The sequence below is a fragment of the Poecile atricapillus genome, chromosome 18 (assembly GCF_030490865.1).
Source record: "Poecile atricapillus isolate bPoeAtr1 chromosome 18, bPoeAtr1.hap1, whole genome shotgun sequence".
Taxonomy (NCBI): domain Eukaryota; kingdom Metazoa; phylum Chordata; class Aves; order Passeriformes; family Paridae; genus Poecile; species Poecile atricapillus.
In genome coordinates, this window is record NC_081266.1 from 1,171,966 (window position 1) to 1,188,959 (window position 16,994).

Consider the following 16,994-nt stretch of genomic DNA (forward strand, 5'->3'; position numbering starts at 1 on the left):
TGTGCAGCCTTTTACTAACACTCTTTTCACAATTCTGGCTGAGAGAGGAATGTGAATAAAAGGCACAAGCAATTAAGGCAGAAACCTCATCCTTTTTCATGATGTATTTAGGGAAATGGAAAAAAAAATGTGCGCATTGATCAGAAGGCTGCACTTCAAAAAAAAAGGAAAGAAAGAAGATGGGGGTGGAGGAGAAGAAAAGGAAAACAGTACAACCTTGATAAGATCACAGCATTAGAAGGGAACAAATTTACAAGCTTGTCCAAAATATGAAGTTAACTAAACTCAGCTCACTGTTAGTAAACTGAGCCTCACGCAGGGTAGAAATGGTACTCAATTGACTACTGTTTTCTTTCAGGAGAGAAAAAAAAATATCTCACTTTAGTGGCAGGGTTTGATCCTACAACAGGAAAAAACACGTGAAGCTAAGGAAATCAGATACAAGCCTTTGAAATCCCTGCACCAACTCCACTTCATGACTTGAGATTCAATTTTGCTTCTGAAGGAAAACTACTTCAGTTTCAGTAAGAACTGTGTTGTGCTTAATGAGATAAAGGGAGCCAGTAAAGATTTGAAGAAAAATTGCAGGCATTTATAAAGGATAATTACCTGAAATAGCAAAAATTAAGATGGAGACCAGCATGTTTTAATGATACTGAGAGCTCACTTTCATTCACTTCTAACATATCTGATTGCTAAAAAAAACTTCATATTACCCTGTCCACAAATCTATTAAGAAAACTAACAAAAACAATAAGAAAGGTTGCATATATTGCTTCTTCAAGTGATAAAATGTTTTAACACTTTCCACCAAAATAAGGCTCAAAACAGCCACTGGAAATTAGACTATGGAAATAGCAGAACACTCTTTAAAGAGACTCTACCTAAATGTTGCTGTACGTTTCATTAAAAGGGCAGATTAAAAGTTTTCCCCTTTATTGTGCTTTTTTGAATGAACTGGGCAAAAAAATAAAAAAGACAATTAGGGAGCTAATGCAGGGTGTTCTGTACAATCATTAATAATTATTATTGAAGTATAGTTTCAAATGTTATCAAGCCTAAGTTACAGGAAACAGAAAACAAAGGCAAATAAAATTATCTAATTATTTTTATATTTAACTATTAGTATTTTAATTATAAACATTTTAATTTATATTTATTTTTAAATAAGCTGTGTTGATGTATACACATTCAGGTAAATGGCTAATGTTTATTTTCCCCCTTTATAATGTGACCTTCTTTAGAGCTTTTCATTCAAGGATTTTGATCTCATCCCGTTCACAATTAAATACCACAACTTCTAGTAATGGAGGACCAGCAGAAACTGGACTGGCAAAACATCTTAACAGATATTTAACTTAAATAACTGTGCATGTTTATATTTAAAAACATCTTCAGTAATGCTTTATTGACTGAAGCCTCACAGTCTTTCAAGGCTGACCAGCCAAGCAATGCAAACCAAAATGTCCACCCAGGCATCCCCATTCCCAAGCGTCTTGGCACCAGCCTCAGGCCTCAACACTTCTATTTATTTATTTGTCAATGCACAACAGATTTCCTGACATGCTTGGCACTCTTTTTCTTCCCCAGAGAATGCCACTGTTTTGCATTTTCCAATTTTATTTTACTTTCTGAGGCACCCACCTTCCTTTTCCTATCATGGACCTAATCAAAAATTTTTCTGACTCAACATTTTCTATTTTGTGACCTAAGCAGTGGGCCTTAAATGTATGAAGACACAGAGAAAAATGAAACAGTGGTCAGAGAGTCAGGGACAATGGTGTTTAGATGCTTCCACACCACTGGTAGCCCAAGGGTTGATTTCAGCATCATTCCAAAAGTCTCTCTTAAAGAAGACATTCTGATCAAAAAACAGCCATGAAAGAAGGTAAAATTTTTAATTTTTCAACTAAAAAGAAAAAAGAACAAAGGAGAAGTTTCTCAGTAGGATGCTGATTCTTACAGCACATTAAATTTCTCGTTTTGAATGATTTGTTTTAAAAGACATATATTAAAAGATCCGCTTCCATGCACTCTCCCACATTTCTCTCCACACGCATGTGTAAGCCTCATTCCATCATGCTCCTTCATAAATCCCACTATTTCCATCAATAGCCCAGTGGAAGAGCCAAGATTGAGACCCACAGACGACTCTTCAGCCACTTCAGACCCAAGGAAGGTTCTGAAGATGTCAAGCACTCACATATTGACATCACATGGTGCAGGAGCAACTGCCAGCCCTCAAAATACCAACAAAGCTGAGCTCTTATCTGATACATACACATTTCTGCTGCTTCTCTACAACATACTGCATCTCTCTACTATCCCTAAATTTATTCCCATATCAGAGTGAATTTACTGACTAAGCAGTTTCAGCTAATTCTGAAACTTGGGAAATCCATGTCTTAATTATTTCATTACATCATCAGTAAATATCTTATTTTTAGATGTAAGAAGTGGCTACATTTGTTTCCCAAGCTCTTGGAACATTTCAGGAATGTGAGAAAAGTCATACAGTTCTTAGAAATAGATATTTCCCAAGCCATTCACAAGTCTGTACCGCTGAAAACACTAATAAAATCTCAACCAACCATATTACATTTCCATTTACAGAATTCATTATTAATCGAATGCATGCAGGCAGAAGCATCTTTCAGCTACCAAAAGAAATATTTTGTGCAGTCATTTCGTGTTCCAAACTATGTCTCTTGTTATGTGTGGACTTTTTGTACAAACAAAGCATCAGAGAGAAGTTTTATTGTTGTTTTTCTTTAGTAGGCCATATGGTAAAATCTGGAGCAGATCAAAGGCTGAGATTTTTATGGTGACAACAAGGTAGAAGTTATTTCATTAGCTGATGTATTATTGCCTAATATATAATCATTTCCCAGCTAGCTGGTGACATCACTTTGAAGAACAGAATTATTCAGGACTGGCTACATAAAGAGAACACAGGATTTATGCACTGGTAATGCAGCAGCTAAAGAAGGGAAGGGGAAATGTCAGCCTGGGGGAGCTGAGGGGGAATATTGGAGGTGTTGGTGCCCACTGTGGGAAAAGCCAGTAGATCAGGGCAGAACACAAGGCTGAATCCTCAATTCTGTGCCAATACTTCATTTCTCTATTCTTCTTCTGGTCCGTCTTCCACAAACATACCCAGAACCTCTTTCCTGATAATTTATGCACTGCTACTTCTTTCAATTTCAAATCACACCTTCATCCTTGCCCAAAATAATCTTACAAGATCTTGCTTATGAGAGGATTTTTCACAAAGTACATTCACTTTCAAACCACTCTTTCTATGAACTCTCCTATGATCCTGCACTGAAAACACCTTTCTGCAAAAGTTAAGTTGTGGTACAGAGCCAAGTGGACATCCTGTCCCAACACACAAAACAAAAGCTGTGTTTTTAGGAACTTGATTTTCAACTGGCTGGCTACATGGGTATGAAATGATTCTGTACCTGTGGAAATATAACAATGGCTCTTAAACCAGTTATATGTTTTGCAAAATTTTATCAAAGGAGTTTTTAAAGTTAAAAAACATTAAGATTTTTTTTTTAAAGTGAAAATAAAGCATAGAGTTAACATTATGTCTGTTGCACCATTCACCAAAACTCTTTAAGATGTTTTTTGTATTCCTTTTTCTGTCACTCATCTCATTTATTCTCCTTCATGGTGTAATCCCCCCTAGTGTCTTGTCTTGTCTCCTGACAGGCTGCAAGCTCTTCAGAGCAGGCACAATTGTCTTACTTGCTACATAAATCAAGTTACATGCTAATGTAAATTATAATGTTTTGACAGGATTTTAAAGTTGAACCTGATTATATGAAACAATAGAACACTGATTTTTTTTTTTTTTTTCTCCTGAAATTTTCTTCTCTTAAGAAAAGGATACCTGAAGAGGAGAAGTAGGGCATTTGTTTCCCATGATTTTTAAAAAACTCACTGTTTTTCTCCTACCTATCTTTCAGGGGCAGCAAATGAAAAAAAAGTTGGAGATCATGGAAGAAAAGAAAACAGTGTAAAGAATATGGAGAGTATGAAACAAAACATGGGGCAGCTTTTTCGACACCTGGCCTGCTGGAACTGGATGGGCTCCATCTCTCCGTTAAGGGCAGAAGAGTTTTAGCTCATGAACTGGCAGAACTCACTGAGAGGGTTTAAACAAGGTGTGAAGCGGGGAGGGGATGCAGCTGGGCTGTCTGGAAACAGGCCCAAGGGTGCTCAGCCTGAGTTAGGGGTGAAATCAGTATTCATACAATGAGGTGTATGTATATTAATGCATACAGCATGGCTAGCAAACAGAAAAAGCTGGAGGCCGTGGTGCAAGAGTGTGGAGAGGGCCCATGGTGGGCTGGGTGCCAGACAAAAGAGTTGACAGAAAGAAGAAGCCAGCAGGATTCCTGTGTGCCCATGAGAAGAAGAGAAAGAAGATAAAGGTAGAAGAAAACAGAGGACATCTGTGCTGCAAAAAACACCATGGAAAAACAGGATTTATCTGCATTTTGGATTTTTGGGGATGCTTTCTCAAGATAGTGATTCCACCAATGGAGTTGAGGGGTGATGTGATGATGTGAGGCCCTTTATATTAGGGAGGCTTTTGATGCCATCAGTATTTAAAGTAATAAAGATGTTGAATGTCTGTGGGTAAGAATTAAGGGGAAGGCCAACAAGGCTGACATCCCACTGGGAGTCTGTTATTGTCCACCCATCCAGGAAGAAGAGGTGGACAACTTATTCTCTAAGCAGCTGGAGAATGTCTCAGGATCACCAGCCCTTGTCCTTGTGGGTGACTTCAACCTACCAGACATCTGCTGGGAACTTCACACAGCAGAAAAGAGCCAGCCCAGGAAGTTTTTACAGTGTGTGGGGGACAACTTTTGTCACAGCTGGTGAGAGAGCCCACCAGGAGAGGGACTATGTTAGACCTGTTGTTTGCAAACAGAGATGGGCTGGTGGGAGATGTGGTGGCTGGAGGCAGCTTGGGGCACAGTGATCATGAAATTATAGAGTTCTCAGTATTTGGTGATATCAGGAGGAACATCAATAAGACTTTTATATTGGACTTCTGGAGGACAGATTTTGGCCTGTTTAGGAGACTTATTTTGAGAGTTCCTTGGGAAGCAGCCCTTAAAAACACAGGAGTTCAGGAAAGATGGACGTGCTTCAAAACAGAGATCTTGAGGGCACAGGAACAGACTGTCCCTGTGTGCCAAAAGATGAGTCAATGAGGCAAATGTCCAGCCTGGATGGGCAACAAGGTTCTGAAGGAATTTAGGAATAAAAAGAGGATGTATCATCTTTAGAAGGAGGGTCAGATCTCTCAGGAAGTATTTAAGGTGGTTGCTAGGGCATGTAGGAAGAAAATTAGAGAGGCCAAAAGCTCAGTTCTAACTTAATTTGGCAACTTTTGTAAAAAATAATAAAAAAATGTTTCTACAAACATATTAATGGTAAAAGGAAGGGTAAGACCAGCCTTTGTTCTCTATTGGATGCGGGAGGGAACTCAGTAACTGCAGGTGAAGAGAAAGCAGAGGTGCTCAACGCAGTGGTGTCCCTCAGGGGTCTGTGCTGGGGCCAGTCCTGTTCAATATTTTTATTGATGACACGGGTGAGGGTATTGAGTCTTTCATTAGTGAATTTGCACATGACACTAAGCTGGGAGCGTGTGTTGATCTGTTGGAAGGGAGGAGGGCTCTGCAGAGAGACCTGGAATGGTTGGATGAATGGGCAGAGTGCAGTGGGATGAAGTTTAGTCAGTCCAAGTGCTGAGTCCTGCATTTTGGCCACAATAACCCCCTGTAACACCACAGGCTGGGGATGGTGTGGCTGGACAGTGCCCAGGCAGAAAGGGACCTGGGGGTGCTGCTGACAGCAGCTGAACATGAGCCAGCAGTGTGCCCTGGTGGCCAAGAAGGCCAATGGCCCCTGGCCTGGATCAGGAATGGTGTGGCCAGCAGGAACAGGGAGGTCATTCTTCCCCTGTACTCAGCACTGGTGAGGCCACACCTCGAGTTCTGTGTCCAGTTCTGGTCCCTCAGTTTGGGAAGGACCTTGAGACACTTGAGCACATCCAGAGGAGGCAACGAGGCTGGTGAGGGGCTGGGAACACAAACCCTGTGAGGAATGGCTGAGGGAGCTGGGGTTGTTTATCCTGGAGAAAAGGAGACTCAGAGGTGACCTTATCAATCTCTACAGCTCCCTGAAGGGTGGCTTTGTCAGGTGGGGTCGGTCTCTTTCTCCAGGCAGCAACTGACAGAATGAGAGGATGCAGTCTCAAGCTGTGCCACGGAAAATTTAGGTTGGACATTAGGAAAAAGTTCTTCACGGAAAGAGTGATAAAGTACTGGAATGGTCTGCCTGGGGAGTCACCATCCCTGGATGTGTTTAAAAACAGACTGGATGTGGCACTTGGTGCCATCATGGCTTAGCTGTGGTGTTAGGGCATGGGTTGGACTCGATGATCTTGAAGGTCTCTTCCAACCCAGTGTTTCTGTGATTCTGTGAAAACCTAACTCTTAAATTATAATTTCCAAGACCACTATGCTAAACTAAATTACATGAAAAATACCAAAATAACTATTTTCTTATAGCACATTCTGTTGAATGAGAAGAAATTCTATATTCTCTTCCCCCCGTTTTTGACAAATTCTAGAAAAAGCCACAATAATTTTACACTCAGTTTATCACTTAAGTGTATTTATAATGAATAATCACAGCTGATGGCCAACTGACAGGTAACGCACTGCATCTCTTCTCCCCACTTATTTATTTTCAACCTCATTTTCCTTTAATTTTCCTGGTGTGATGCTGGACATGCACTGAAAGTAATGGGAGGCTGTGAAAGACATGAGCAGTGTTCCTGACTTCTGCCTCTAGGGATTATGGATTTAAATTAATAAGGAGCATGAAGAAGACACCACCAGTGGTTTCCAAAAAGAAATCCAAACTGGTTCCCCGATTTTCTCTGAGGATAGATCTGGACAGTATTGACTGAGAGATTAGTCTGTTTTGTGTTTCAGAGAAACAATTCAGTCTACAGAAGGGACAGGTTTGGAGGGATCGAAAAGCAGCCTTCCAACCACCAAAAGGTGATCAACAAGACAGACCAGGCTCCTTCTGGTAGGCTTTGCTTGGAGGACAAGAGCCAATGGACATAATTGTGAATCAAGAGAGGATCAGATTTTCCCCACAAGGACAGCCAGATGTTGAAACAAGCTGTCCAAACAGGGTTATGCACTCTGTCCTTGGAGCTCTGCAAGCCCCAACAGAATAAAGTCCTGAGTAATCTGATCCTATCTCCTTAATGACCCTGCATGAAGCAAGAGGCTGGACTGCAAGTCTTCTGAAATCCCTTCCAACTAGAATATTTCTATTATTTCAGGGCACACATTTCTTAATATTTTTTTCCTATATCTGTTGAATAAATTACACTTATTCAAAAACTCCAGTTTCCAAGGAAAGCCAAAGTACTTCCATAAAGATTTGTACACACTCATGAATTTAAAAAATCAAGACTTTATTTTGTTGCCCAACTATGGATAATAGTGAAGTAACATCTTCATTGGCATTGCTGTGTTTCTATCAGAAATTTATCAGAATGACAAAAATAGTGACATCTTTCATGGCCTAGAAACTGAGCTGAAACTACCAGCCTGTTTTTACAGGTCCCCACTGTTCTGCTTGTCTGCTTTGTTTTCATCAGAATTATTAGGAGAAGCCACACAGAGATTGGGAGCTATGGAATTCTTTCATTTAGAAACAGTCTTCAGCTGTGTTGTTATATTTTTGCATCCTTACAGAACCATCACAATCTCATGGATGCTGAGAGGCAAAGCTGTTACCAACAAGTCCTTGCTGCTTCTCTCCACAATGCCTTCCACTCTTCCCTTATCCTGGGGGGAATATGAGGGTTTAGTCATATGCTCATTCTTTTCCAAGGCATAAACAGCAGCCCTGGAAGACAACTAGCATCTTTATAAAGAAGCTGCAGTATGTGGTCTTCACAACTACTTGTGTCATTCTGATAAAATTCTGATAAGAACACAGCAATGCCAATAGTTTTTTCTTGTGATTTAGTGATTGTCAATGACCTGCATGTCAGCTGACACAGTTAAATCAGAAATTAGCACTCAAGTCTCATTAGAAGACAAAAACATGGACACTGAGCACAAGTAAAATTATAAGACAATCCACATGATACTCCATTAAACAATGAAACATGTGACTTGCTGAAAAACAGAAACACATCAGCAATTCTCCCCAAGGAAGTTTATGGTATTTAACTCCTAAACATTAATTTTATTGTGTTATGTGAGGAACCAATTAAGTGAGAGCTTCATTTTTCTCAGACATCAGAATTATTGTTCAGAACATAGATGAATGGTAAATTCAGCACATTTTAATTTTATTAGGCTTGACTTGTTAATCTCTCATATTTTGCCAATTTTATGAGCTAATTAGATATTTCATCAATAACTTTCTGGGAATTATTTTATTTAGAACACTTCCAGCAGTAACAAACTGATATGTAAGACATATAAAATGTACCCATTGTGTACTCGTATTTCCCCGCCCCAATTGGATATGGTTGAAATAGTGATAAAAGTGCTTTCAAAAAACCTCGTGTTGATGACATCTGACTGAAAACACAATTATGATTTGTTACAACAAATTATCCACAGGGGACAGGACAAATGGGAAAAAAAAAACCCAATTCTTGTTTCTAAAATTTGTCATATTACTATAAAAGTAACAGAGATATTAGCAAATAAAAGACTATCTAGAAGCTTTCCTAAGAATTTGCCAATAACCTGTAAAAATGTACTTCCCATTTCTGGAAATACAGACTTGGCAACTATTGTTTCCTGAGAAAAGAAACCCTAAAAATCTGCAAATAATTCAATTTCTTGCACACCTTAGTTTAGAAAACAAGGCACACTGTTCTTCATCTTTTACAGAAGAAATTACATGGAAGCTTCAATCATCCTGAAAAGCCTTAGGGCTGATAGAACACACCACACTGCTTTAGGTACAAGTCAACATTTCCTTTCCCTTTTAAAAGGGTGATCAAATGTTTTAAGAAGTGCTAGAGTGCAGTTTCCTAAATTAATCTTGCTTAGCATCACTAAAGAGGGAAGATCCATCCAAGTTTGGGCCACTCTGTGCAGTGCTGCAAATGGAGAAGCATTGAAACATTCTGACCTGGTCCATGCTGATGCTTAGATTAGTTAAAAAGACCCAGAGAACACTGTTCTCATCCTAACTCCTTCTGCCTTTTTTGTATCTCAGTCCCCAGAAGCAGTCCTCTGTGCTTTCCCAAACCTTTATTTCATTCCCTTTAGTATCTCTTATGTAGGAGATACAGCCATGCCTTAATATTCCACATACAAATCCATACATATGTGCATTAATAAAAAGATCATACTACCTACGACTGACAAGCAGCTTGCTCAGAGGCAGAACTATGCAGTTTTTAAAGGGCACAATACAGAACTTCTTCTCTTCTATCACTTGCACCATTTTTATGCTTTCAAAGCACTTCTCAAATATTAATTAGCACTAAATAAATTCTAATTATTTCTAAGAGTGGCCCTAGCAGATCTGTATCATCTGGTGTGAAATTTGACTTCAGTGAAGTCAACAGCAACAGCTCCTCAGACCCCAGCAGAGCTGACATTTCCCTTGCCATTGCTAAAATCCTGGGAGTTGTGTCTATTATCTGGTGAGTACCATAAGTACAGCTGAACTAGCAACAGCAGGAATAACAAGTGATAAGGTTATGGGATGAGGAGAAAGGAAGGGTTAAATGACCTGAGCCAATCTGTGGAGCCCAAATGAAGCTTTGGGAAACGCAGTAATCAGACCCTGTTTGATTTCAGCATCAGCTGAAATGGAAGGTGCTCACCTGCTGCTAAAACCAGCTTAAATAGCTGGGATACAGCAGTCAACTCCTAAAATTTGCTCATGCTGCCAGTCACTAACTTAGTTAACAACTAACCTTGAAACATCAGCCCTTTAATAAAAAGATGTGCATTATATATCTATCTAAAAATTACATATTATGCATATAATAGAATACATATAAAGATGTTTGCATGAAAAATTTAAATTTCAAATCGCACACATTGCATGCATAACTAAGTATAGAGCAAGTAAGTATGTAATCAGAATTTACCTTGCTAACTGGGGACAATATAGCCCATCACATACTGCCAACTTATTTTTCTCCTAAGAAAAAGTACCTTGGTTGTAAACAATAATACTAAATATTTTATACGGGCAATTTTATCTAGGTATGGAGGTTAAAAAAAAATTAACTGGAACCACAGATTATGAATCTTTTTCTCAAATTGAGATATAATCCTAATAGAAGTTCTTCCCTTCATCTCTGCCAACTTTACCACCACACAATATGCCATAGAGAAAAAAGGGGAAGTGTCAACTTGTGTAAATTGTCCCTTATGTAATGCAAACCATCTGTTTAAAAAAACAAAACAAAATGAAAACCCAAGCCACTCCCAAGCGTGATCTGCTATGGAGAAAAAGAAAGAAAAGGATATGTAGTACATCAAATTGGAAGCCAAAGACCATGACCTGCCATGTAACCACAGAGAAAATATTTACCCCTCTTCTCCCTTTATTTACCCAATTTTGAAAAATATTTGGAAAAGCATAATTGAATCATTTGCTCTGCACATAATAGAGACTGATATTGCTGTATTTTTTTGAGCATTTCATCTCTCTAGAATGTTTTCAATCAGGCTGGAAACAAGCAGAGAAAAACTCTTTGTTTTCAATAACGTATCACAGAATGATGCCACCACTGGGTTAGAAGGTCCCTGAGTCCTCAGTCCCTGGAACCTGGCAAAGGATGGGTGATAAAGTATCAGTACACTTCTACCCTGCTCTTCTAGTGTTCCTTAGGTATCTGCCATGACAGGAGTCTAAATGGACCACTGCTATTAACTGTTATAATTATTTTTGTGTTATCTTCAGCTTAAATGCTCAGAAAACAAAGTATGTGTAGGGAAAACAGCACTCTTCCTTTCCAGCCTCTGTCTGGTAAGTCACGAGTCCTTTGGTGAGCACTGCCTGAGGAAATCCTCCTACAGACACATTCTGAAACCACTGGGAGACATTTGATGCTCTCTTGGGAGGTACAGGTGAATCAGAAAGCACTGAATAAGTTAATTAGGTTTTATTATCTAAGCTGAATGAAAATAAACCAGCAGTACAACTATTCATCATTTCTTCTCTTTTGCTGACCCTGAGGCTTGATTACACTTTCACCACCAGCTCCAACCACAGTCCCCTGCCAAAGGTTACTCTGTGACCAGGCTGCTTCTTTAATCCCTTCCCGACATGTTTCCATGAAAAAGAACCACCTCAGCTTAAACAATTTTAACAGAGAGTCCTTGTTGTCCCAGCCTGGACAGAAGCAAGTTTGAGAGTCCTTAACCAAAAAGCCTGGCCCATAAGTCCCATTTTGGAGATCTGACTTCTCACAGGGGCAGGGTGCAGAACAGTATAAATGTCCCTTTGAAAGTGTCTCCAACAGATATCCAAAGTCAAGGAACTCTGCATCACTAGCTAGTTATGAAAATATTGGTTGTTGCAATAGTTCTCTCTTTCTTTTTTCCCCAAATTTTCAAATCTCATTTTTTTGAGGAACAGTATGTGAAAATTTCCATCGCTTTTTGTTCTTTGTGACTGAAACTGAATTGTCACGTGGGGTTTTTTATCATTCCCATGTGCAGGTTGTTAATGCTAATAAATAATAGAATCATCACTAGAGAATTTCTATCAGCCACAGAAAACAATTCTGAAAAATGTAATCAGTCCAGAAAGAAGGGCAGGTTTTCCAAAAGGACTGGGAAGATGCAGAAGTGAGATCTCATTTTCATCTGGCATATAAATTAATTTTAAAACACAGAATGGTAGCCATGTACAGATGATGCTACTGGGGTCTTCAGAAGTTCCTAGAAAGGCTTTGCTCCTAAAAGCAAACTCAGTGAAAATTAGGCATTTAAAATATTTAGATACTGAGCAAATTAATCTGCTGTACATTCTCTGCTGCAATATTGGTACTACAACAACCCACTTCAGCTCAGTTCAAACCAGCAAAGGTGACTGCACTGAAGTTTGCTGTAGAAGAATTTGGTAAATACCCCTAAGACTTAGATCCTAGTGTCTTTGTCACTCTTAAGAGAAAGGTTTAGTCTCCTAAATCACTCAGACACTTAACAAAATTTTATCCAAAGCTCTCTGGTTTACTGTCTCCTTTGCCAAGGGGACTGATACGCAGTAGGGCAAGCAAAAAAAATGGGAAAAATATGTTTTAATGGACTGTCAAAAACATAACTTGATGTGGACATACTGAAGGCAGCTAGGTGTAAGGCAGCTGGGTGAAGCTCTCTAGGTGTAGTAAATGTGTATGTTTTTGTTTACACTAGATGGTGAGTGAAAGGAAACCCTTTGGACTACTTATCACTTCTCCTCAGCTTCTCAGTCAAATTCAGCCAAACATGCCAGGCAATCACCAAACACAGAGCTGTCTTTTTCCACTGGCTTCTGCTCAGTCCTACATCTTGGCATAATGTTAATTCCAAGCCTTACTGCCAGAAGCAGCAGAAACTTTGCTCTTTTTGCCTTTTAATCTTCAAGGTTACACAAACATGTAATGTCATATCTATTTCATAGATGTGAGGAACTACAAAATTACCATGGAGCTAATGTGCACGTAGTACAAAGAAGGGAAAAAACCACCTCAACCCCTATCCAAACTGGACTTCATTAACATGGAACTAATGAAATCTGCCAGATATGTCTAACAGTGCTTTCCTGACCTTTTCCAGACCTACAGTTATGGTAGCTTTCATATTCAGTGTGGCTTACAGTTACACATTCTGTAATGTGAATCACTGCTTCTCCCAGTCAAGAGAGACTGAGTGTGAAATCACTGGAAGAACTGAATGAGACTATGTTTTGGCACTGCAGCTGCTAAGGGATGTGAAGTTTTTGGAGCGGTACTTTTCAATAGTGGTCCCAGTCTTAAAATATCAGGAAAAGTTGTTAGTGGCCAAAGAAACTGAGTTAGTGCTCAAGTACTGTGTCTATGATGTTCGGAAGCTGAAAGAAATCTGAAATTGTGGGCTAAGCCAGCTTAACTAAAGATATCTTTTTTATGTGCTAGGTTTACAAAAATGCAGCAGTGTCAAGTGCTGAGTAACTCAAACCAACTGATGAATTAATGAGTTAGTCAATGATACAGATGGATACAGTGACATGGACACAACAAACACCAATTCTAGAGACAGAGAAGGGCAGAACAAGCAAGCCCTGGATAACTGAGTAGAAAACTGATAGCAGAAGAGTTATACAAGTGCATGAAAACAAGTCTATGAAATTCATGCTCTAGCTAAGTTTATTCACGGAAATAAAGTTCCTTCATTATTTCTTAACTTGTATTTATTCTCATCATGTTGACAGGAACATGAAATCCTATAGAAGGCTGAAATAATTTTTTTTTTTTTTTAAATCTACGGAGTGTAAAGAACAATACAAATCTTTCAAAGATTAAAAAAGTAGATGCTGTATTTTTTAGTGTTAGGCTCTCACAAATATCCTCAGAGTTTGTGTTAGTCCATCAAATTGAAAAGCATATGCTATCTTTGATCTCTGTTCAGAACCTCCGTTGAGATTAATGTGAGTTCTGTGTGAAGAATAGGCCCTCAGTTCACAAATAGCAATCAGTCTGCTTCGGGAAAAAACATGTTTTCTTACAACAGTGTTGAAATTTATTGGGAAGTTTCGAATAGCTTCTCTTCAGATGCAAGTTTGTGGTCATGAGCCTGTTCACTTGTCAGAAAGACCTGTCAGAGAGAAGGTGCACAAATCTACCTCCTCTGTGAGATGTTTGGCTGTTATGTTGAAACACATTCCTCATCTCTCACAAGCTTTTCTCATACTGTAACAACTAATCCTCTGTTTTACACTCATCTCTGCAAGTTAATGGCTTTGTCCATTGATGAGGTATTATTTTTATACAGGCTGGCATGAAACTGTGCCCTATAACCACTAAAAAATTCTACAGGACTTACTGCATCCCGCCTTGTAGCTGAAACCAGGAGGAAGAAGGAATCCTTGCTGCGCAGCTGCTGCTAGGGTTCGCTGGTCTGGAGGGAATACGGGAATCATTAATGGAGGCAGCTGACCCTGGACCTGCTGAACAGGAGAGGGAAAATCAAACACAGAATTTTTTTGGGGGGGGACAATGTCTGGTAATATGCTTTCTTTCACTTCTGATCTGAGAGGTCTGGTTTGAATACACCTCTTCATATTGGGGTGTTCCAGCAGCATCAGTTGTTGAGCTTCATCTTCATTACCAAACATATGAATTACATAAACCAATTCATATGAATTACATGAATCCAAAATAAACTGAAATATTTCACGAAGGTATATCTACATCCCACTTAGCTATTCCCCCAAAGTTCAAGATGACTCGCTTATCTCTGACTGTAGTGGGGTACTTTCTTCTCTTTTATTGAACTGTGTAGCAGTATCTGTCTCGGACAGCAGCTTTCTCCCTAAGCTCAAACACAAAGACACCTCCTCAGAAGGAAAAATAAGTGCATAAGTAGCACACAGCACAGCCAGTACTACTTCTGTGCTCATACACATGCACTTATTTGTACATGTGAAAAGGTAAAGTCTCCAGGACGGTCAGAAAAAAAGGCTGAGACACTTTATTCACAAATAAAACAGCTATGTCTGAAGTGCTAGGCGCTCAACTTTGCACAGCAACTCTACACAACCATGCAAGTCAGGAAATGGAAAATATTATATTGTAAGTGAATACTGCAGGGGACTTAAGACATGCAGAAATTAGTCATCCAAGCTGGAAGTGGGCCACGGCACAATGTCTACTGCTGCTGCTTTCACCCAGCTCCATTAATACTTTTTAATTGCTAGAAATGGAAGTTATCTCTGTATTTCACACAGATGAGAAACCCAAAGTTTGCTGCATTAAAATGCTAAATGACTAGTTTCAATTTAAAACCCCCACTGTATTGACCAGATCAGTCAGTAAAGAAAGACTGTCTCTGTTTTTAGGAGAGCTCATCTAGATTTTTAATGGCGCCGTAAAGCTGAGCCTTTGGGGATAGATACACTTTTGAAAACTGTGATTTATTTTGTGGTCTGTAGCCTTAAGTAACTCAGACAATTAGAGTATCAAAACACAACCTTCTATGCTGAGGGGTGCAAGAAGGTGTTACTCCCTTCATTACTGCCTGGACAACAGAATTGGTGAAAGAAAACCTCCAGCAGTCCTTGGCTGCCACTGCTCAGATTACACCATTTCCACCTAATTTTATTTTCATTTAATCTCCTTAAAAACCAGGCCATGTCTTGGTTCACCCAATGCCATTACCAGGCATAATAGTGATAAAAACTTGAGATTACCATCCCTTTTAATTTATGCTGGGAGCTGTCAACACCCCTGTGTGTGCTGAGTGCATCTTTATTGTCTGAAACAATTTTCAAGGATTGAGTTGAAGAGCACTGTTTGACAGAAATTCTTGCAGTGGGAGATTAGGATTGGGGCTGAAGATAGAGTAGATGTAGCTCCACTCACTGAACTAGTTTGATCCATTTTTTGTTACTTCCATATTTTTCTTTATATTGTGATCCTGTTATAATTAGAAGGCATACATATTTTCAACTGAATGATGGGAGAAAAAAAATACATAAAATGTGATTGGTTCTCTATCTGCACACAATTATCATAGAGATGTCTAATACCTGCCTTTTCTTCACGTGGTTTTTTGTCTGTTTGAGGTTTTGTGGATTTTTTTGTTTTTGGTTTTGGTTTTGGTTTGTTTTTGGGGGGGTGGGTTTTTTGTTTGTTTTTTTAAGACAAAGACAAAGTAACTGTATTCTTTTAGAACAAAAATGAACAGCCATGCGGAATTTTTGCATAGTACTCTTCTTCGGCAAAAAGCCACAGAACTTTTTTTTTTAAATGGTTTCCAAGGATGAAAGCGACTTTGCCAAGCGAAGAAGCTTCAAAACAGGACTCAAAAACACTAATAGAAAGACAGATGGTTCTACTAAGTGCTTTGCTGCCAAAAAAAATGTTAAAAAAAAGTGAAAAAAATGGAGTGATGTTATTGAAGCTGACTGCAAAGTTCTCTGATGACTGCAAATACTCTTGTCCCACTGCAAGTGTTAACTCTGCCTCCAGGGCTAATATAACTAAAGCACCACACACACACAAATTGTCATTGCCAAGCCCACAATGTAGCTTAAGTCTGCACTTGATTCCAAGTGACTGCCAAACACATGAGCAAAACACCACAGTGAAAAATTCCCACTTACGAAAACATTTACCAGGAAAATGCCCTTTCTTCCTAAATCTGACTGCTGCATTTCATTTTTTTACAAATTGCTGCTCCTCTTTAACTCTCCAAGGGGCCTTATAGCCCCTAATTTCAAATGACACAACCCCATTTGCATTAAGGAGGTAAAAACTATAGAGTGATGAGGATGGTTTACATGGATATAGAAATAACGCAGTCAAAACAATATGATTTTCATTCCAGGATGGAATGTATGTAGCAGCACTCAGCTACACTTCATTTTCTCCTAAACACAAATAAATGCAAACATTAGTTTATTTTAATCCGATTACCTGACACAATATCATACAAATTATGGACTCTTCATTTTTATGGCTCATTTAACTACTACATCTTAACTCGTTATGTTTATTATTATTATTAACTGGAATTGCTAGGATACAACTGTTTCAAGTGTCACTGAATACAGGCCCTCCTTCTGAGTTTTACATCTAAGGTGTTTTCCTTTTTTTTTTTTTTCAAGGTATTATCACATCAGTTAAACCTCTCAAATGTTATTTATTATATAGCTTTTACGTAGCTTACATACCTTCCAATATTTTCTGGATTATAACTTCTTGATACTGC

At 38.9% G+C, this 16,994-nt stretch overlaps 1 protein-coding gene across 6 annotated transcripts in view; it reads right to left on the minus strand.

The window, feature by feature from the left end:
• Positions 1-16,994, minus strand: part of SOX5 (SRY-box transcription factor 5) — a 290,140-nt gene that overhangs the window by 86,463 nt on the left and 186,683 nt on the right. For 3 of the 6 annotated variants that reach the window (XM_058852941.1, XM_058852939.1, XM_058852937.1), the window contains one exon: positions 14,106-14,226. In XM_058852941.1, the coding sequence (XP_058708924.1) occupies positions 14,106-14,226 (121 nt within the window). Of the gene's footprint in view, positions 1-14,105; positions 14,230-16,994 lie in introns of all 6 variants that reach the window. The other 3 variants (XM_058852940.1, XM_058852938.1, XM_058852936.1) reach the window with 1 other exon arrangement.